Source organism: Colias eurytheme, chromosome 5 (genome assembly GCF_061535395.1).
Source record: "Colias eurytheme isolate Ceu_HAF_F1 chromosome 5, ilColEury1 Martin Lab GWU primary, whole genome shotgun sequence".
Lineage (NCBI taxonomy): Eukaryota > Metazoa > Arthropoda > Insecta > Lepidoptera > Pieridae > Colias > Colias eurytheme.
The window spans coordinates 1915998-1937209 of NC_142984.1; the positions used below are offsets into that span (position 1 = coordinate 1915998).

Genomic DNA, 21212 nt, shown 5'->3' on the forward strand with positions numbered 1-21212 from the left:
GGTATACGTTACAAAATTACTGTACTCTCGACTTTGATTGGCTGTATTACCGAGCACGGGACTTTGCGTCGTCTACGTCTAACTTTACACTTCTAATTGGATGAGATATTTTAAAATTATTTTTAAAGACTTTGCTCTTTAAATAAGCTACTTACCTTTAAATTAAAACCAATGGTTAAATAGTCAAATAGATAAACATCTCGTTCCAAATGGTATTCCGATTGTACAAACGCAACTCAACTTTAGATATCTTCAATGATTACCAATTTCATTACACAAGAGAATAATGAAAAGAAAGAATTTTCCAAAGTAAAAGTGGAGTGCGTTTGCGCATCGGAGGCGTGGCGTAGAGTCGCGAAGTCCTGCGTGCGCATCGCTGAGCGGGTGTGTGTGACAGGCGACGATGCTAAAGAAGACGAAGCGCGGGTCGGGCGCGGGCCCCGCGGCGGGCCCGTGACGCCGGCCCGGCTCAGCGGCGCGCGTCCCGCAGGCCACCATGCTGAAGAAGCGCGCCAAGATGCGGCGCCGCAGCACGGAGCCGGCGCTGCCCGCCGCCCCCGGCGCCGCGCCCCCCGCGACCCCCGGCCCCGCGCCCCCCGCGCCCCCCGCGACCCCCGCCGGGCCCCCGCAGCCCCCGCCCCCGCCGCCCGCGCAACCCCCGCCGCCCCCGCAGCCCCCGGACTCCTGAATCTGGCTCAGCGAGCGCCTCATCTAGCGGCCTCGGGCTCAAGGCCGCCGAGACGCTCGCCGGGACGCGTCCCGAGTAGCCGTAGAGGATATGTAAATACGCAAATAATATATAACTTATAATTGAAAAATAAATTTATAGTCATTAGACGTTGTTTCATTTCTAGATCGGATGTATAATAAACATTTAAATATGGATTCGTGTTTTTGTTTTCGGCCTGGGCCCCCTGGGTATATGATGAGTTAGTTGAATTTCAAAATAATTGAGGGATATTTTAACACATAAAACATGATAGATCATAATAAATAGATACTGGGTTCGATTCCCAATGTAAACCACTATATCATAAATCATAATATTATGTCGCTATTTATCTAGGTATATGATAGATGAAGATAAAAATAATTACCTTACAATAAGAAATAATGTACTTACCTAGTTACTTATCCTACTAATTAGAATAATAAATTCGAAAGTTAGTATATTATATATATGGATGTTTGTTACTCTTTCACGCAAATACTACTGGGCCTTTAGACAAACGTACCTAACGCCATGGAATAGAAACTGCTAACGCTAATTATTATTGACATAAGCTCATGAGATTTTGGTAATGGTTCGTTCACACTACCAAAGACGACGACGACCACGACCAAAATTACAATCTTGCCGAAATTTGTTCAAAATCAAAATTAAAATCTCCCGTCATTCTAGTACTCGGAAATAAAAAATTTCGAGGTCAATTAATAAAAAAAAATAGGTTTTTTGCGATTTTCGCCGAGACGGTAAGTTTATCATACAATCACCTGAACCAAAATTGTAGATCATCTAATTATCTATAAAAAAGGTTAAATACATTTTTTTCTAGGAGCCACCGTTTCTATGAAAAACCTGTTTGTTTATCCATTGATCTCAAAGATTTTTTTACAAAACACCAATACGACAGGAAATTCTTAAATTTCATTTTTAATTGTGTTTTGCACAATTTTATTTAATTGCGACTGGATGAAAATTTTTTTCGTGGTCGTCTTTGTCGTTGGTAGGGTGACCGAATCCTTAGGCAAAACATCATACGCTTATGTCAATTTCTATCGATAGCGTATTCTATTCCTTGGCGTTTTGACGTTCGTCTCGGCCTGCTGATCCGATTACAATTAAATTAGGTATGTATGTAGCTGAAGACCTAGAATAATACATAAAGCTACTTTTTATCCCATAAATTCAACAGGAACGAGAACTATACGGGTTTTCTCTGAAAACGCAGGCAAAGCCGCAGTTGGAAAGTTAGTAAATGCATATGTCACCACAATCTGATTAAATCTGCTTTTTGATTGAATGACTAGCGCGTTCATTGAATGACCACATTCAATTGAATTACTAAGCTGAACGTCGATTTGTCAAGCGTTAACGTCAAAGTCAAAGTATTTAGCGGATTGTAATTTGTAACATAACCCTTTGAACACAGCGGATATAACGCTCGGCATATTGTTGAATGACTAACGCGTTCATTGAATGACGACAAAATTTACTTATTCCAAAAGTCCACTAGACGACAGTTGCGAGCCGACGCCAATGCAACTATTTCTGTGTAGTTAAAAAAACATGAACGTAACCTAACCCATCCCCTTATTCAAACTAACAACGTCAAAACGTTGAAAGATTGTATCAACAACTTGACGAGTTGTCCTTTAGTCATTCAATTGAATGTCGTCATTCAATTGAATGATCAAATAGTAGATTCAACCAAATGACTGCGACACATATAAATTAAACAGTACCTAGTTTAACTTTATTGCAACCTAAAGTAAAGTCTGTTCAGTAAACCAAGATTAATAATAGTTAAGTAGTTAGAAATACTTATTTAACGTCATTACAACATATTCAGATTTTCATTAACTCAAGAAAATTCGGTCTATCAAAATCAAATAATATTTCCGTTCTGCCAAACTTGAAACTTTTGAGTACCTACTCATCATACGTAACTAAAACCACATTCTTTTTTTAACATATTGATAGATTATGCTGTAAAGTGTAGACTCTAAGGACACTGTAGAGTGTCAACGAGCTCCACATCAACTTTTGTTATGCAAAACGCCCATCAAGGTAGGTATATAAACTGAGTAAGAACCACACAAGAACCACACCTTAGAAGCCATAATGCCAAAAGTTTGATAAGAATGAATTATTTGTACGAAAAAAAAGAAATAAGTAGAAAAAAGTACGATCGTAAGTCAGGATTCGAACCCACGAACTTTATGGTCGCTGTAGGTACACTTTATTTCTAAGACCGCTAAACCACCTACCTACAATACTATCCAACAATGGAATTTCTTCAAGTCTGAGGCAAAATGTTATTTTAGCAATAACAAACATGTTAAAGTAACGGTTAGGGAAAATATGAGTTACCATTTAAAAATTTTATGTTGGACGTCATAATTTTAACACTAACTATAACCGCTCGTGTTTCACCGGTTAAAGTTATTGTTAACGTTAAATAACTGTCAGAGGCGTCAAATGAAATGACATTTGACTTGAGTCTCTGATATCTTTAAATTGCAAGAAAATATGCTGGTGCAACCCATTTCTCTGTCACTCTAAAAGTTACCTCTACTGTTGTCTGTTATTGTTAAATTCGACTATAACCTTAAGTATAACTTTTTAAATTCAGTTTCTATAATTAAATTGATACTAATAATTATAAACATTAATTTTAAGGTTGATGTTCCGACCGTCCCTCCATACATTTTTGATTACCTCTAAACACTTAACACAGACACTATTTCTTTAAAACTAATCATTTTATCACTTCTCTATAATGAAATGTGTGCGCGTTCGACCTTTTTAATCAATAATTTACAATATTTACTTAGAAAAACAACAGTAAAATACCGGAAAAATTTGACACTTCTACAGTAGTGTGCGTGACTTTTGCCAAGCGAAACACGACATAAAGCACGACATCTAGCGCATAGACTATATACTTATTACAGATCTAGCGCGTCAATGTCTAAACGAAAGGCGATGTTTAGACATTGACGCGCTAGATGTCGTGCATTCGCGTTCGTTATCTTATGCATAATGAGCATAATTCTAATAAATCAAAGTTCTGTGTAAAAATTGAGTAATTTCATTTCCAATCGTTCAAAGAAAATAACAATAAAATAAAATAAAACTAATGACCTTAGAAACTATGTTTTTTTTTATTTATTACTCATTATTGTTCGTCCGTCGTAGGTCTGTAAACTGTATTGTACACTGAAGGTAAATGGTACTGTAGGTACTTTAGTTCGGCGTCGTCGCTCGTCGGCTTGATATAAAATTACATTCTTGATTTCATTGACACGCGCTATGATTTGCGCGCGGAATTTCTTGTGTTGTGAATTTATTTTTGTATGCTATGCATTTTAATTGATTCAAATTGCAATGTTTCTCTAGTATGCATTTGAGACTATATTGTAAATTGTAATAATTGATCGTGGGTATAGTAATTAATTATTCTAATAACGCAATTAGTAATATATGTATTTTCGGTGGGATTCAAAACAAAAAATTGGCCCGTGATTTTTATGAAATTTCACCACATTGCAAATCACATCAATCATAGTTCATACACATGTATGACGAAAGTGATTAGTATTGTGGCTAACATTGACTCATCAGTTCATCACTGAAACCAGTGATAAATCAGTACCTATATCATATTGTGTTTGAATATTTTTAAACAATGATATAAGTATACAATTATTATAAATCGGTAAACTATCAAAGTAATCACAAACTTGCAAACATTGGTAAAATGTCCAGTAGTTTATGAGCCTATTCATTACAATTTACAATCAAACAAACAAACAAAGTTTTCCTCTTTATAATATTAGTGTAGACAAACACTATGAATACGATCACTAATGCAAATTCGGGGATTTTCTAATTATTGCTAAATAATAATTGAATTCGTTTTGAAATACTCTATAATTTTTAGTGTATAAATAGACATTTATAATGTGGTGCTCATTTTTTTTGTACTGCTAACGCTATTGTAGGTACCTATTTTCGTTGTTTTATTTCAAGTGAACACGGCCATACAATTTTGTCACGAGCCGCCTATGATTGTAGGTACTTTTGTTAGGCTCCTTCGTCGTCCGCGTCGGCTCGAAAGTTCTTGATTTCATTGTCACGCGCTATGATTTGCGCGCGGATTTTCTTGTGTTGTGAATTTATTTTTGTATTATTATTATTTTTTATTTATTTTTTTATTTTATTGATTCAAATAAAATATTTCACTAGTATGCATTTGAGACTATATTGTATTATGTATAATTTATCGTAGGTATAGTTATTCTTATAACGCAGTTATATTTTCGGTGGGACAATTTGACCCGTGATTTTTCTGAAATATCACCACGTTGCAAATCACATCAATCATACACACGTATGACGAAAGTATAGTGGCTATAATTGACTCATCAGTTCATCACTGAAACCAGTGATAAATCAGTACATATATCATATTTTATTGTGTTTGAATATTTTTTAAACAACGATATAGGTATACAATATTATTATAAATCGGTAAACTACCAAAGTACTTCCGAATTTTCAGACAGACAAACAAGTAGTTTGAACACGCAGTTTTCTTATACTAGTAGCAAAAATCAAAACCATAATATTATGTTTACCTACTATATTTTACTAAAAGTCGAGTGCGTCGAAATCGTAAATAATAATATGTTTTTCACCTTCCTGGTTATTTTCCCATAGTAAATAGTGTGAGGGACTGTAAGACTCACATCGGTGGAGGCTTCCACCCTATAATTGTGCTGGGGTTGGTGAAGAGAAAGACCAAATGCTGCTTATTACTATACGACGAGTCTTCTACCGCAGAGTGTACTTTGTGGTCTGAGTTATGCGAGCGTGCGTGCTTTTGGCGCGAAAAGCGGTTATATTTATGTGTCGATTACAGGTGTTAATGCGTGCGGTAGGAAAACTCTCGCGTAGTACCTACTCATTTATTTCTCATAATTTCTTATATCTATTACATTATATTATTTACTTATATCTATTACATTATAATACTATTTACTTATGCTAAAATAACAACACCAATAATCATAAACTTTATTTGTCAAACAATCTATAAACTATAAGAATTATACGAACACTATTTTTACTATCTATTATGTATCACACGCTATTCTCCCTTATATACTATTACAAATTACGAACATAACACATTTAAATCAGTCTTAAAACATTCTATACAGGTTAACGCAACTAAATACATGAAAAAGAACATTACACATACATTATAAACGATTAAACTTGTTATGTAAAACAAATGAACTTATAACACAGTTAAACTATTATGAAACGAAATAAACACTCTATATAAATGAAACTTAAAGTAATAACTTTTACATACGTTTTTATATTGTCGCGAACATTCTCCCGCCGTGAATTGACTCTGAGTCAATTCAGTCTCCTGCGTGAGCGGCTGCTGCTGCTGTCGATGGTAGCACGATGAGTTTCTTTGCAGGTCGCCGGAGTATGCTCCCCTTCGTGCGGACGTCCACTGTTCTCACGATGCCGTCTGCTCCCGGGTAAGTAGCTGTGATGATTCCGAGCGGCCATGTGTTGCGTGGGAGTGTGTTGTCCACTATTAGCACTATGTCACCCACGCGTAGCGCTGCGCCTTTGCCGTAGGGCTCCCGCCGGTTCTGCAGTCCAGGTAGGTACTCCTGTACCCAGCGTGTCCAGAACATGTCCGCTAGTCTCTGTGCTGCTCTCCAGTTTGTTCTGCCGATCAGGTTGGTTCCATTGTCAGACCAAATCTCTGTAGGGCAGCCGCGGCGCGCTATCATTCTTCGAAGCGCCATGACTGCTGATTCGGTGGTGAGTGAACCCGCCAGCTCGAGATGTATCGCTCGCGTCGTGAGGCACGTGAAGAGTGCCACATACCTCTTCTGTGTTGATCTATTCACTGTGACTGTTAGCGGGCCGAAATAGTCGATTCCCGTATATGTGAACGGACGTTGATGATGTGCAAGTCGACACTCGGGATGGTCGCCGGTCGGTGGCGCGGTCGGCATAGCTCGTCGTCGTCTGCACGCAAGACATCGATGTATTATCATCCTCGTCGCCGGTCGTAATCGAATAATCCAATAGTGTTGTCTGCACTCGTTAATTGTAGCTTCGACGCCGGCGTGATGTAGCTGTCTATGTATATATTCTATATACAGCTTTGCTTCTATACTATTTCCGTCGAGTATCGGAGGATGTTTTTGACTATCGGTGATGTCGCGCGTCCTTGCTATGCGTGTTTTCACTCTTATCAGTCCGTTGATAAGAACAATTGATAATTGTTTTGTTCTACTGTTGATAGGCGGCGCTACATTCTTCATTAAACAGCTTAACTCGTTCGAAAAATAACTATGTTGACTCGCTCGCACTATTAATTCTTCAGCTTGTTTCATGAGTGACGCCGCTATTGTTTTAAATTTTCTATTGTCTTGTACTTGCGTCCGCTTGCTATTGTGTTGTTGTTTTTTAACTTTTTTATTCCAGTTTTCGTCGGCGCGTTGATTGGCTTTTGTTTTCTTGTAATTGACTTTTTCTGTGCGCGCCGATCGACATAAATCGATGAATTGAAGTACTCTTGCGGTCGTTCGTATTAAACGTTCCCATTTTGAAAATCGCGCGGGCTCTGGAAGCGCTTCTGATAGGTTGCAGATAGGTTGTCTGCTGACTATGTTGTTGATTTTTTCTTCGCCCGTTTCATGCTTCAGCTTCGGCTGTTCTATGCACCATGTTGAGGGGTCCGACTTGAGGAATTCGGGGCCCTGGTACCATCGATGGGTGTTGCTGAAGTCATGCGGTATGTCTCGTGTGGCGTCGTCTGCTACATTTAATTTCGTAGGTACCCAGCGCCATTCGTTGACCGCGCTGTGTTCTTCTATTGCGGCGATGCGATGAGCCACGAACGGTTTGTACGAGCGGGAACCTGTTTGCAACCATGTGAGTACTGTGCGGCTGTCGGTCCAGTATGTGATGGACTCCGGTTTTCTATCATGTTCTTCGATGACTGTGACCGCCATGCGACATCCCATCACAGCTGCTTGCAACTCGAGTCGTGGTATGGAGGTGACCTTGAGCGGCGCTACACGTGCTTTAGCGGTGATGAGTGACACGTGTGTTTCACCGTCGGCTGTGGTAGCTCGCCAGTAGAGCGCTGCTGCGTAGGTGGACTCGCTGGCGTCGACGAATACGTGCAGTTGTAATGACGTAGCTTCACTATATCGTGAATAGCACCGCGGTATGTTGATGCTACTCAGCGCTTTCAGGTGTTGCGTCCAGCTTCTCCACTTCGATGCGAGGTCTTCGGGCAGCTGTTCATCCCATCCGATTCCGCGGCGCCATACTTCTTGTAGTATCCGCTTGGCATTGATGGTGACCGGCGAGGCGAGTCCGAGTGGATCGAACACGGACATCACTGTTTTCAATAACTCACGCTTAGTGGGCTTTTCGATGTCGAGCGCGCCCACTGGTAATCTTGTCATGTCGAGGTTGAACGTGAGTGTGTCCGCGGCTGGTCTCCACATGAGACCCAGAACTCGTTCTATTTTTGACTCGTCGTTGATGTCGACCGTCGTCATCGATGTGTTGTTCTCACAGAGCGCTTCTATAACTTGTTGTGAATTCGACGCCCATTGCCTGAGTTCGTAATGTGCTTGTTTATGTATATAACGAACTTGTTTAGCTATCTTGATCGCCTCTTCTGTGGTTTTGTAGCTATGGAGATAATCATCTACGTAGTGATTGTTCACGATCGCTGCCGCCGCTTCCGGATATTCTTGTTCATATTTTGCGGCGTTTGTATTCTTTACGTAGATGGCGATGGCTGGCGAACACGTGGCTCCGAATATTAGTGACGTCATCCTGTATTCTTCCGGCGGCTGGTCGTCACGTCGATTGCCTCGCCACAGGTATCGGAGCGCGTCTCTATCTTCTATATTCACTTTCACTTGCATAAACATTTCGCTTATGTCGGCGCTCACTGCTATTCTGTGTTGTCTGAAGCGCATCAGGACCCCCGGGAGAGATTGAAGGAGGTCCGGTCCCGAGAGGAGGTGATCGTTGAGTGAGACCCCCTGGCTTCTGGCTGCTGCATCATGTACCACACGTACTTTATTCGGCTTCATGGGATTGAGCACCGGGAAGTGTGGTAGGTACCACGTTCTATTGTCGCTTTTTTGTGGCGGCGCGGGCTCGGCGTATCCCTTTTCTATTAAAGCGTTCATCTGTTCGTTGTACTTTTCTTTCAGTCTTCCGTCTCTGTCTAATTTATTTTCTATGCTGTACAATCTTCGAAGTGTATTGCTGTAGTTATTCGGCATCTTGAAATCTCGTTGTTTCCACAATAACGGCATTTGATAACGACCATCTTCTGTCTCTGTCGCACGCTCTTTGAGTTGAGAGAGAGCGCGCTGTTCCGGGTCGTTCGCTGGCCTCTTCTGTTCTATTGTGAGTGACTCGATGGCGAAGAATCTTTTCAATTGCTCATCCATGTTGTCTTCTATTGTTATGTGTGTAGTGTATCTATGAAATAGATATATACATTGTCTCACGTACACCAGTGGTGGGGACAGCTTATAGCTGTCATTAGTCAGTCGACGGCCGATGCCGGACTGGAATGGACGTGTTCCCGCACTATTGAGTGTAGTGGTGAGCCAGTGCAATTCTACATATATACGTACTGTAAGCACAGTACAAGTGGCGACGAGGTAAAAGGTCAGTGTTACAATATTATAAAGAGTACGCGTGCAATAAAAAGTTTTAAGAAATTTAATAAAAAAGGGAGAGGGTATGTAGTAACATACCAGAATTCATTTTGAAATGTTAAAGACAGAATAACCGTTACGTCCGTTGGTTCATATTAAATACAAATGCAATTTCAATCTTATCCAAAATCCTTCACAAGTTAAAATAGAACGACAAAATAAAAATAAAATCTTTCGAATTTTAATCTAGTAATTAGAATACGCAGTTATTTTGGTTTGAATAATAAATTATTCAATAATATATAATATAATATAATTTATTGAATTTAAGTAATTTATTTTCAAGACATCCTGTGAGCATAATATAATGTAATCAGGAGAGGTTAAACTTCTTGTTATTTTGAGTTAATTATATGGTCACACACTCACATTGAGGAAACCTAGTTTAGAGGCTTCTGTGATAATAGATATTTAATGAACAGTACCGTGTTTAGGTTGTTGGTAAATAATTACTCACTCACTATTTAATTTCGCTTATTTGTTCCACTCAGAAGGAGAAAAAATAAGTATAAACTTACTATGTACACACTGAATTCATAATACACTTATTAGAAATTAAACAATAAATGCTGATAAAAACAAATAGACAAGGAATAAGAACGAACGATTTTAAATTTAAACAGAATTAAACTGTATTGAAACATTTTAGAACTACCCGCACATTAATGAATATTTTAGCCGCAGAACGCATACAACGCTTATACTGCGACTCGTTAAATGCGAATATAAATATGAAATAAAATATTTGAAATACTTGTTTGAGTAATATATACATAATATTATAAAAATGCATACACTAAAATACTGTGTGTTAGCCACACCTAGTTTTATTATATTATTCAAGTGGCAAACTATTTAAGTGTCTTAACGTTTTCACGACTGCTACTTATCTGTAACTAATTTCGTTAAATTAGAAATTAGAAATAAATATTTAAAATGTCGTTAGACTATACTTAAATAGATTGGGTAAATTAATATATATCCATGTTTGTTTAATGCATAAAAAGCCACAATATAAATACAAGTGGTAACCTGTAGTAACCTGTAGGTACCAAGATGTGACAAAGTATTATGGACTCGCAACCGCCATGGTTATAATTTTATATTATTATGACATTACATGTAAATTGGGCGGCTAAGCGTGGGACGACCTCCCACAAGATGGACAGACGACCTGGTTCGAGTGGCTGGGAGTCACTGGATGCAGGCCGTCCAGCAGTGGACGTTCCATGGCTGAAACGACGACGACGAGTAAACTCGTTTGAATTTCATATTCTATTTGAAATGAAAATAGATGGACTTCCATTAAATTGGAGGTATTGACTTCCATTAAATTGGAAGTATGGACTTCCATTAAATTGGTAGTATGGACTTCCTTTAAATAGGAGGTAGGGACTTCCTTTGAATAGGAGGTATTGATTCCCTATATATAGGAGGTATGAAAGAAAGAAAGAAAGATGACTTCCTTTAAATAGGAGGTAGGGACTTCCTTTGAATAGGAGGTATTGATTCCCTATATATAGGAGGTATGAAAGAAAGAAAGAAAGATGACTTCCTTTAAATAGGAGGTAGGGACTTCCTTTGAATAGGAGGTATTGATTCCCTATATATAGGAGGTATGAAAGAAAGAAAGAAAGATGACTTCCTTTAAATAGGAGGTAGGGACTTCCTTTAAATAGGAGGTAGGGACTTCCTTTGAATAGGAGGTATTGATTCCCTATAAATAGGAGGTATAGATTCCCTATAAATAGGAGGTGTTGATTCCCTATAAATAGGAGGTATGGACTTCCTTTAAATAGGAGGTAGTGACTTCCCTTAAATAGGAGGTATTGATTTCCTTTAAATAGAAGGTCTGGACTTCCTTTAAATAGGAGGTATCGATTTCCTTTTAAAAGGAGGTATGGATTTCCTTTGAATAGGAGAAATTGACATTCCTTAAATGGGAAGTGTGCCATCGGGACGAGGCTACTTTACATTCGAACGTTTTCAATGGGAAAATGTATCCAACAGTAATTCTACGTGTCACTCTTTGGTTGGTGCCAATGGTAAGGTGTCGACTGTCGAGGTCGACAAGTGCCAGCAGGCCGGCAACTTCACTTTGCGCAGCATGGATGGCGCTGCCGCTCTCACCACCGCTTCGAACGCCATGTCATCGCGTCGTGCACCGCAGGAGTCGAGCTTCGAGCGTCATGCATCGAGTATCATTCGTTGATACGCAACACGATATCCTAGGTACCGTGACATCACATCTGGGTCCGCGACACCATGCCTGGTGTCCGCTACCACGTCGAGCAACGTGTCAACACATCCAGCCGGTGCTCATCGGAATCCAGGGTGACGTATAACTGGGTGACTGGTACCAAACTAATCTGTATTGCAATCATTCACATAAAACGGCCAGTAGATAATATAATTTCACATTGAGTGTGCAATTAGAAAATAAAGTAAGTTTTCAAACTGTAGTAACTTCACAATGATGCGATGGTAATACTGAACAGATTTTGTTGTAGGTTGTAACGTACAAAACCAGTGTGTAGTTATTTCTTATTACATTAAATTTAACCCAACGTTTTACGTAGTTATATAATTATTATCTCGTGTGATATTACTAGTATTTCACGTAGTTTGGAACCTACTGATGATCTACATCAGTAATTCATGATACATATTTCAAAAAAATAAATCCTGTGGCGTAAGCACGTCTTTCATATTATTAATTGCACGAAAAAAAGGAGGAATAAATACTCAAATTATGACCAGATAATATCAGAATAAACTATATTAGCAACGTGTAAAGTTTATACTGCAAAAATAGTTTAAATTCTAGAAGTATTACAATCTACCTTCATAAATACCAGACAGTTTTAAACAACTACCTATAAATATATTGCAAACAGGGTTGATAAATTACTTACTCACTTACTTACTTATTAATTATTGACATCATATTGGACATGCATTTGCAATAATAATATTATAAGAGTAATTTCGTTATGTATCGAAATAACACTAGTGACATACCTACCTAATATTGTTTAATGTAATTTAAAATATAAATAATTTCTCGTTCAACTACGAGTGGAAGGATTAAGAATCTTATAACTTGTATATAGGTAATATCTTTGTAATTACATTCCGCAAATAATGATGATAATATGAATTTAAATATACCTTAACGGTTTTGTAGTTAGCAAGTTTAACACTAGCAACGAAAGTCATTGAATTGAACGTAAACGATAAACATTCATTTGTCCATATATTATAATGAAAAACCATTTGCGAATTATTTTGAATTGATTTCTTGACTACCCACGTTAGTACGCACTAGTCGACAGATCTTACCCTTGACAAATCGAAATGACATGCTATGCAAAGACAGCTTTATAACTACTTGAATAAAGATGAAAAGTAATGCGTTAAGTACATAGCTGCATCAAGAGATTTAATAAGTTTTTCGTAACTTTTGATTAATGGCGTGGTTTCCATTTGACTTTAATGCATATCTACTTAATGAAATAACGTGATGTACAGTGCCTAATTGACTATGAAAAAGAGGCAGGTTTAATTTAATCGAATAGAAGGTAAATCGAAACACTTAATACTCGCATATTTTAATACTTTCTTATTTACGCAGTTCATAATAAAATGTAACAGATAATTACGTGTTTAGATAAGCAGCTGACATAACGTAAATCTTATGGTTAGAATACGTATCTTGAATTGGTTTTTGAAGGTTGTTCATTTATTGTATTGTTTAAGGTAATTTAGAATTCAAACAAAAGGTACTTAGATCTCAAGAATGTTTGGGTCTGTTGAAGATTAAGATATTTAGATTGTTTACACAAAAAATACAAAAATAGCACGGTTATTGGCGTATACATAATACATAATAATATTATCGTCAGATAAAGTCAATTGTTTTAAAGGAGAAACTGAACACGTTTTTAGTAGGTAATTGTGTAGCTTTAGAATTCAGAACGCAAATCCTAAACATTGAGACATTTGCAGTTTGAGTAATAATCAATATAAACATGTAGCATTGAATTTGGTGGTGTAAGTACACTCATCAGTACGGAATCTTGGCCACTTACAAATTTGCTGATAAAAAAAAAAAATATAAGAATAAGAATAAAGTTAATAAGTTTGAAGATATGCAGATACTTTAAACTTATGTTAGGTAGTAAAAACATGAAGTTCAATAATAAGTTTTGTACTATTTTTTGAGCAAGCCAAAATTTGTAAATTTAGATAACAATGTCATATTTTCTATAATTGTCTAAAGGAGATTGCCCAAGTGACTATGGCACTTGGTATCGCAATCAAACTTGTTGTGTCAAGATGAAATATAGCTCAATTTGAAGTTTGATGTTGGTACTTTTAGAAACGATTAAAGTTTTCTTTAAAAAAATAATTTATCGAGTTTAAAGTAACGATGAACGTTAAGTTTTACATTTATTACATAGGTAATATTTTGATTTACAAGACAAATGTGAAAAGTGAATCGTAATCATATCGTAATAAACATTATTTCAAAAGAACGTCAAACAATGCGTCGAACACATTCATTCAACATTCATTTCAAATAGATACTATGACATATGACGCAGGATGCTTGCTAGAGAGATAGATATTATATGTGTCAAAACAAAAACTTTTACTTTTATTTCTATTTATTCGGTATTATTTAGACTTAATATTGATACATATGATCATTGTAAATGCAAATAGGAATTAACAATATCGCGAATACGTGGCACAACTAAAATTTTGCCGATGCCACCCGTGGTCATTCTCCTTTGTTGAACTGTCGAATACTACAAAATGTCTAATCATTTTGAAGGACAGACGCTGTTTATAAAATGTTGGATAATGTTATACACTTCTATACAATATTCGTTTGAAAATAGAAAAAAAAAAAATTTTTGAAAAGGAAGGGCAGGGGTGGAAGCTAGTACGGAATGAGTTTATCAAGTATCAAACGAGTAGGTTTGATAAGTATGTTCTGATTTTAAGAGTTCTTCATTAACTTAGGTTTCAAAGTTCTATTGGGAATTATTGTTTAATAACTTGATAACTGTATAATTCTATAATTTTTCATTATGTGATTATTTGGAGCGAAAATTAATTAATTTTGAAAAAGGAAGGGATGTAGTGTATCTATGAAATAGATATATACATTGTCTCACGTACACCAGTGGTGGGGACAGCTTATAGCTGTCATTAGTCAGTCGACGGCCGATGCCGGACTGGAATGGACGTGTTCCCGCACTATTGAGTGTAGTGGTGAGCCAGTGCAATTCTACATATATACGTACTGTAAGCACAGTACAATGTGGTTTACGAAATTAACTCGTTGTCCTAGTGAACGAGTGTGCGCGCCGTGTAATACCCATCCCAACGGCGTGCGGGATGCGACGGGCTGATGTCGTTGTCCCTTTCGCACTTCGGACGCTATGAGCAGGTGCCAGTTGTCTTGACCGATGAGTATTCTGGGCTTCGCGTTGTAATATTTCAAACTGTTTTCTAAATCGCCAAGATGCTTGCAGCCGCGGACGTCTTCATCTGTTATTGTTTGCGGCGACAGTTGTAGGTGTTCTATTGTTCTCGCAGTCATCTTGTGATTTTTAGTTGCGCCGTGAATGGTGAGAGTGATACGGCGTGACTTCGTTGCTTCTATCTTTGTATTGGCGATCGCTTCTATGTGTAATGGATCGAAAGTGCCGGTGACGCCTGTCCTCTTCGCTATGTCGTTGTCTATGAGTGTGACGGTTGAGCCGTCGTCGAGGAGCGCGTACGTGTTGACATCTCCCGCCGGTCCGGATACACATACGGGCAGCATCTTCAAATACGCTCGCGTACCGCTCTTTGTCCATGTTGATGCGACCGTTTCTTGTTGATTTTCTGTCTCTTTCTCGGCGTGGATGAAGTGAAGCAGTCTGTGATGCGATCTTTCACAGTTATTTTCATTGCATCTTCTCTTGGGGCAATTGTGATTCTTTGTTCTATAACGAAGGCAGCGGAAACATAGCCGTTGTGATTTAGCTATGTCCCATCTCGTAGACACGTCGTTTTTCTTGAATTTTTCGCACTGTGATATGTTGTGTCCCTCTTCCTCGCAGACTGGACACTTCGATGGTGGCTTGCTGACCGTGTTGAACGTTCTCTGAGTTTTTCTTCTATTTTCTATATTTTCTATGTTGCTTTCAGGTTGAGCGTAAGGGCCGCATCGTTCTGCCTCCCTCTCGAGGAAGCGAGATAGCTTCAGTAGGTCGGCCTCTTCTGTCTCGTGCTCCGATGAAAAATCGTACCATCGATACTTCATTACTGGTGGTAATTTTTCTATTGTGATCTTCGTAGCTTCTGGATTATACAAATAATGTATGCGATTGAGAGCTTTCAGTGTCGCCGTGATGTTGGCGACGCGGCTCGCGAATACGCAGATATCTCTCGGCGTGTCGGCTGGGCGTGGCAACGATCGTAGCCGATCTATTTCGGCTAACGCTATTGAGTCTGGTCGGCCGAATCTTGATTCTAATGTCTTCATAATTTCTTCTGGATTCCCGCCGTATATGAGGAGACTCTCGACTGCTTCTTTTGCTCGCCCTTTAAGACTTCTGCGAAGGCGTGCTGTATTTTCTATTTTCGTAAACGCCGGTGCAGATTCGTTGTACGCTGCTTTGAATGAGAGCCATTCTTGATGTGACCCCGTATACTGTGGTAGATCGGTGATGTACCTCGGTGTTGTTGCAGGGCCGCTTCTCGCGGCGATTGTGATGGCCGCCGCGAGCTCTGATATGTTGATGTTCGACGAGTTCTTCTCTGTTGACGCGTTGCTTTTTTCAGTTTTCGTAATGTTCACGTCGGTTGCTGCGGCGGGGGGGGGCGACGTGACCGTAGGTATTTCTTGCTGTGGTTCTTGCGTAATGGCTAGCAAGTGTGGCTGCGATGTGTGTAGCCATTGGCCGACCTTCTGGCGCGGCTCGTTCGATATGACGCTGCGGTTTTCTTCTTCACTATCTTCGGCTTCGATGGCGCTGATTTGTTCTTTAATTAATTTGAGTTTTAAGCGTAGCGCTGCTCTTTTGGCTTTCGCCAATCTTTGTTTCTTCGATTTTCTTTCTTCTGTGTAGGTTTCGTCCTCGCTGGAGGTTTCTTCTGTACTATGATCTTGACGACGTCGCGAACTTGCAGTTTTTGTTGTTTCTGATGCGGTGGTTGACTCTTCATTCGTCGAGGTGTCGGTGGTCGTGCTTGCATTTTCTGTAGTGGGTTCTGTAGGAGCAGCACGGCCGCCGGCTTCGCTATTTTCTTCCTTGCTCTTCTGTCTTGTAAGCGGCATTTTTTCTATTTTTCTATTCTTCTTTCTTCACAATCCGGAATCGATGGACCAAAATGTGAGGGACTGTAAGACTCACATCGGTGGAGGCTTCCACCCTATAATTGTGCTGGGGTTGGTGAAGAGAAAGACCAAATGCTGCTTATTACTATACGACGAGTCTTCTACCGCAGAGTGTACTTTGTGGTCTGAGTTATGCGAGCGTGCGTGCTTTTGGCGCGAAAAGCGGTTATATTTATGTGTCGATTACAGGTGTTAATGCGTGCGGTAGGAAAACTCTCGCGTAGTACTCATTTATTTCTCATAATTTCTTATATCTATTACATTATATTATTTACTTATATCTATTACATTATAATACTATTTACTTATGCTAAAATAACAACACCAATAATCATAAACTTTATTTGTCAAACAATCTATAAACTATAAGAATTATACGAACACTATTTTTACTATCTATTATGTATCACACGCTATTCTCCCTTATATACTATTACAAATTACGAACATAACACATTTAAATCAGTCTTAAAACATTCTATACAGGTTAACGCAACTAAATACATGAAAAAGAACATTACACATACATTATAAACGATTAAACTTGTTATGTAAAACAAATGAACTTATAACACAGTTAAACTATTATGAAACGAAATAAACACTCTATATAAATGAAACTTAAAGTAATAACTTTTACATACGTTTTTATATTGTCGCGAACAAATAGTGTTTTAGGTTTGTTGTTGTAGGTAGGAATAATAATAATTATTCTTACATGTTGGTTATGAAATGTATATTGAAATAATTTACTTTTACAAATCATTAGTGATATAAGTTTTGAGTGAAAATGCTTGGATCAGCATAATATTATATGGTACTTCAAATACATGTTTTGATAAAAAAAACAATAGTGTAATAAAATAAAACTGCGTTTTATTGTAATCAATGTTGACAATTTTAAATTCCAAAATTATTGATCAATAAAATAGTTTACACCAACAAATATAACTTTTATTTTTATAACAATCGTTCATAATATAAACCGTAGCAGGTGGCGTTTTGAAGTTCTGTCTACTCATACAGAAAAATGGAAAACTTGTTTTTTTTGTAAACAATTTATTACTCACTAGCGACCCGCCCCGGCTTCGCACGGGTGCAATGCTGATACTAAATACACTACAGAAAAATTGTGAACGTTGTATAGGTATAAAAATATAGCGGCCCGCTCCGGCCTCCGGCATCGCACGGGTATAAAATACATAGCCGGGCGGCCGCAAACGCTACGTCCTGCAATTTTTAAATCTGTAATATCTTCGAAAATATTCACTTAAATCATACGGTGTAAAGGGCCATATAGATCTATATTAAATGAACAATGTATCCATGGTATTTAATTGGTTAAGGATTAATGCTGTATTGGTTAAAATCGCTTCGAAAATTAGCCATTATTTGTCGTAAAAAGTAAATGACAAAAAAAAGTTATTGTGGGTTATCCATAAGAGATAGACATATACCATCGCGGACTTTTCTGTAGACCTTTTCAATGTGTATAATACTTAGTACATTATTTTGATAAAACTCGTAGGGTTCAGCCTGCGTTTGCAATGTAAGCGGAATAAATGTAATTTTTTACGACATCACATTAGAAACCTCAAAAATAACAGTACTTCTCCACTACTTAATGGATCTTATTATACATATAAACCTTCCTCTTGAATCACTCTATCTATTAAAAAAAACCGCATCAAAATCCGTTGCGTAGTTTCAAAGATTTAAGCGTACAAAGGGACATAGGGACATAGGGACAGGGAATGCGACTTTGCTTTATACTATGTAGTGATGTTGTTTGGCAACTCGAAGCGTGGTCGTCCGTCGTAGGTACTTTTGTTCGGCGTCGCGTCGTCGTCCGCGTCGGCTTGATATAAAACATTCTTGATTTCATTGACACGCGCTATGATTTGCGCGCGGAATTTCTTGTGTTGTGAATTTATTTTTGTATGCTATGCATTTTAATTGAATCAAATTGCAATATTTCTCTAGTATGCATTTGAGACTATATTGTAATAATTGATCGTGGGTAGGTATAGTAATTAATTATTCTAATAACGCAATTATATTTTCGGTGGGATTCAAAACAAAAAATTGGCCCGTGATTTTTATGAAATTTCACCACATTGCAAATTATATATTATACAATTACAATTACAATTATTATAAATCGGTAAACTATCAAAGTAATTACAAACTTGCAAAATATGCTTTTCCGAATTTTCAGACAGACACACAATTTTATTAGTTTGTTTTAGCAAAGTAGGTACCTATACCTATACGCTTACGTCGCGCGTCGCGTCGTCGAAAACGGTGCGCCCAGAAACAAACATACCTAATTCAGTTACAATCCTTTTTTTGTTCCGTAATTTATTGTATTTATTCTAATACGATTTTTTTTATTCGTCGGCCAGTTCTACTAGGTATAAAAAGATAAAATTGAAATATAATTATTGTAGCGACAGCCATATTATGTTACTATGTTTTCGTAAATATGTTTTTCACCTTCCTGGTTATTTTCACATAATCTTATCTTATATATAAAAATGAATCGCAAAATGTGTTGGTAAGCGCATAACTCGAGAACGGCTGAACCGATTTCGATCATTCTTTTTTTATTATATTCCTTGAAGTACGAGGATGGTTTTTATGTAGAGAAAACGTAAATATTATGTACCACGGGCGAAGCCGGGGCGGACCGCTAGTCTTCTTATATATAAAAATGAATCGCAAAATGTGTTGGTAAGCGCATAACTCGAGAACGGCTGAACCGATTTCGATCATTCTTTTTTTATTATATTCCTTGAAGTACGAGGATGGTTTTTATGTAGAGAAAACGTAAATATTATGTACCACGGGCGAAGCCGGGGCGGACCGCTAGTATATATATATATAAATGAATCGCAAAATGTGTTGGTAAGCGCATAACTCGAGAACGGCTGAACCGATTTCGATAATTCTTTTTTTATTATATTCCTTGAAGTACGAGGATGGTTCTTATGTAGAGAAAACGTAAACATGTACCACGGGCGAAGCCGGGGCGGACCGCTAGTCTTCTTATATATAAAAATGAATCGCAAAATGTGTTGGTAAGCGCATAACTCGAGAACGGCTGAACCGATTTCGATAATTCTTTTTTTATTATATCCCTTGAAGTACGAGGATGGTTCTTATAGCTAGAGAGCTAGTTAGTTTAGTTTTAGTGCAGTGGCAGTGTAAATGTTGTTGTTGAGGTTATGTAAATTTAACACTTTAGTTAACTACCAAGATATAAAGAAATGAGGATAGGACACAATAACTATTGGTTGAGGTATTTATAAACTCATAATATACTTTTAAAAAAATCACGTTTTAATAAATTTCTAGAATTAAATTAGAACAGCTGATTCAAAATAGCCTAAAAAATCTTAATAATAATAATTACGCTTCACAGCAAGAAGAAATGTACTATATGTACCCGCACAAAGTCGATATTGTGTTGCCTACCGTTCGACTCAATGGCTAGGGTTGTAACTACCTTTAATAATTATTACCAAACTAATAAACCGAGTGATGCGAAATAACCATAATTCTTTTAGAGTTTGATAAAATGATCAGGCAGGTATTTTCTTTAATCCTCTGAATTCTCGGTTACTAAATTGTATCGTTGAAATTATTCTTAATCGCGTAAATTTAATAAATAATCATATGGAAAACACTTTTCATTTGTTTTTTTACTTTCACGCCCAACTACTATACAATAATTACGTTGTTTCGGTATTTTGACGAGAAAACGCAGGAAACATCCGTTGTATCATTTTAGATAGATTGTATATTTTGTATCTGTAGAATTGAAATCAAAGCTATGTATATGTTGTCTCCATTCTTTTCTTATCGGATTGTTGATCCCAATGCGAATGCGTCACTTAAATTTTATAAAAGACAATTAAGAACATCAAAAATAAAGTGATACGTAAATATTTCACAGTGCAATATATTATATAATTAATAATAATTATATATTTATGAAAAAATAATTACATCAGATTTAATAATAGCAATTGTTTTGAATGTACATAATATGAATAAATGATTACATCATAATAGTAATAATTACAATTGTTTTATTTCCCATTTGTTGCAACCCTAGCATATCTTCATGTAGCAGCAGAAGTACCTACACTGGCGGCGCGGCGGCATCGTGCGACATCAAAGGCATTGCCTTACTAGGTAAGTTTATAATGACTCATTTCTTTTATTATATAATTTACGTTTTACTTTTACAGAATCCGATTCAATGGATTATGAAGACGAGTCACAC

At 37.5% G+C, this 21212-nt stretch overlaps 2 protein-coding genes across 2 annotated transcripts in view; one reads left to right on the forward strand and one right to left on the reverse strand.

The window, feature by feature from the left end:
* Window positions 1-484, forward strand: part of LOC149908299 (diacylglycerol kinase theta) — a 33974-nt gene extending 33490 nt beyond the window's left edge. Inside the window, exon 18 of the mRNA XM_090101718.1 lies at window positions 398-484. Coding sequence (XP_089957844.1) covers window positions 398-457 — 60 coding nt within the window. The 3' untranslated portion in view covers window positions 458-484. The remainder of the gene's footprint in view (window positions 1-397) is intronic.
* A 5379-nt stretch (window positions 485-5863) lies between these two features.
* Window positions 5864-9264, reverse strand: LOC149908300 (uncharacterized). The gene has a single exon (XM_090102192.1). The coding sequence runs from the start codon at window positions 9247-9249 to the stop codon at window positions 6160-6162; it is 3090 nt and encodes a 1029-aa protein (XP_089958318.1). The 5' UTR covers window positions 9250-9264; the 3' UTR covers window positions 5864-6159.
* Between the last annotated feature and the right edge of the window lie 11948 nt (window positions 9265-21212).

What these genes read in the sequence shown, in the direction of transcription:
- LOC149908300 (XM_090102192.1), bottom strand. Translation starts at nt 9,249, where the DNA reads ATGGATGAGCAATTGAAAAGATTCTTCGCCATCGAGTCACTCACAATA.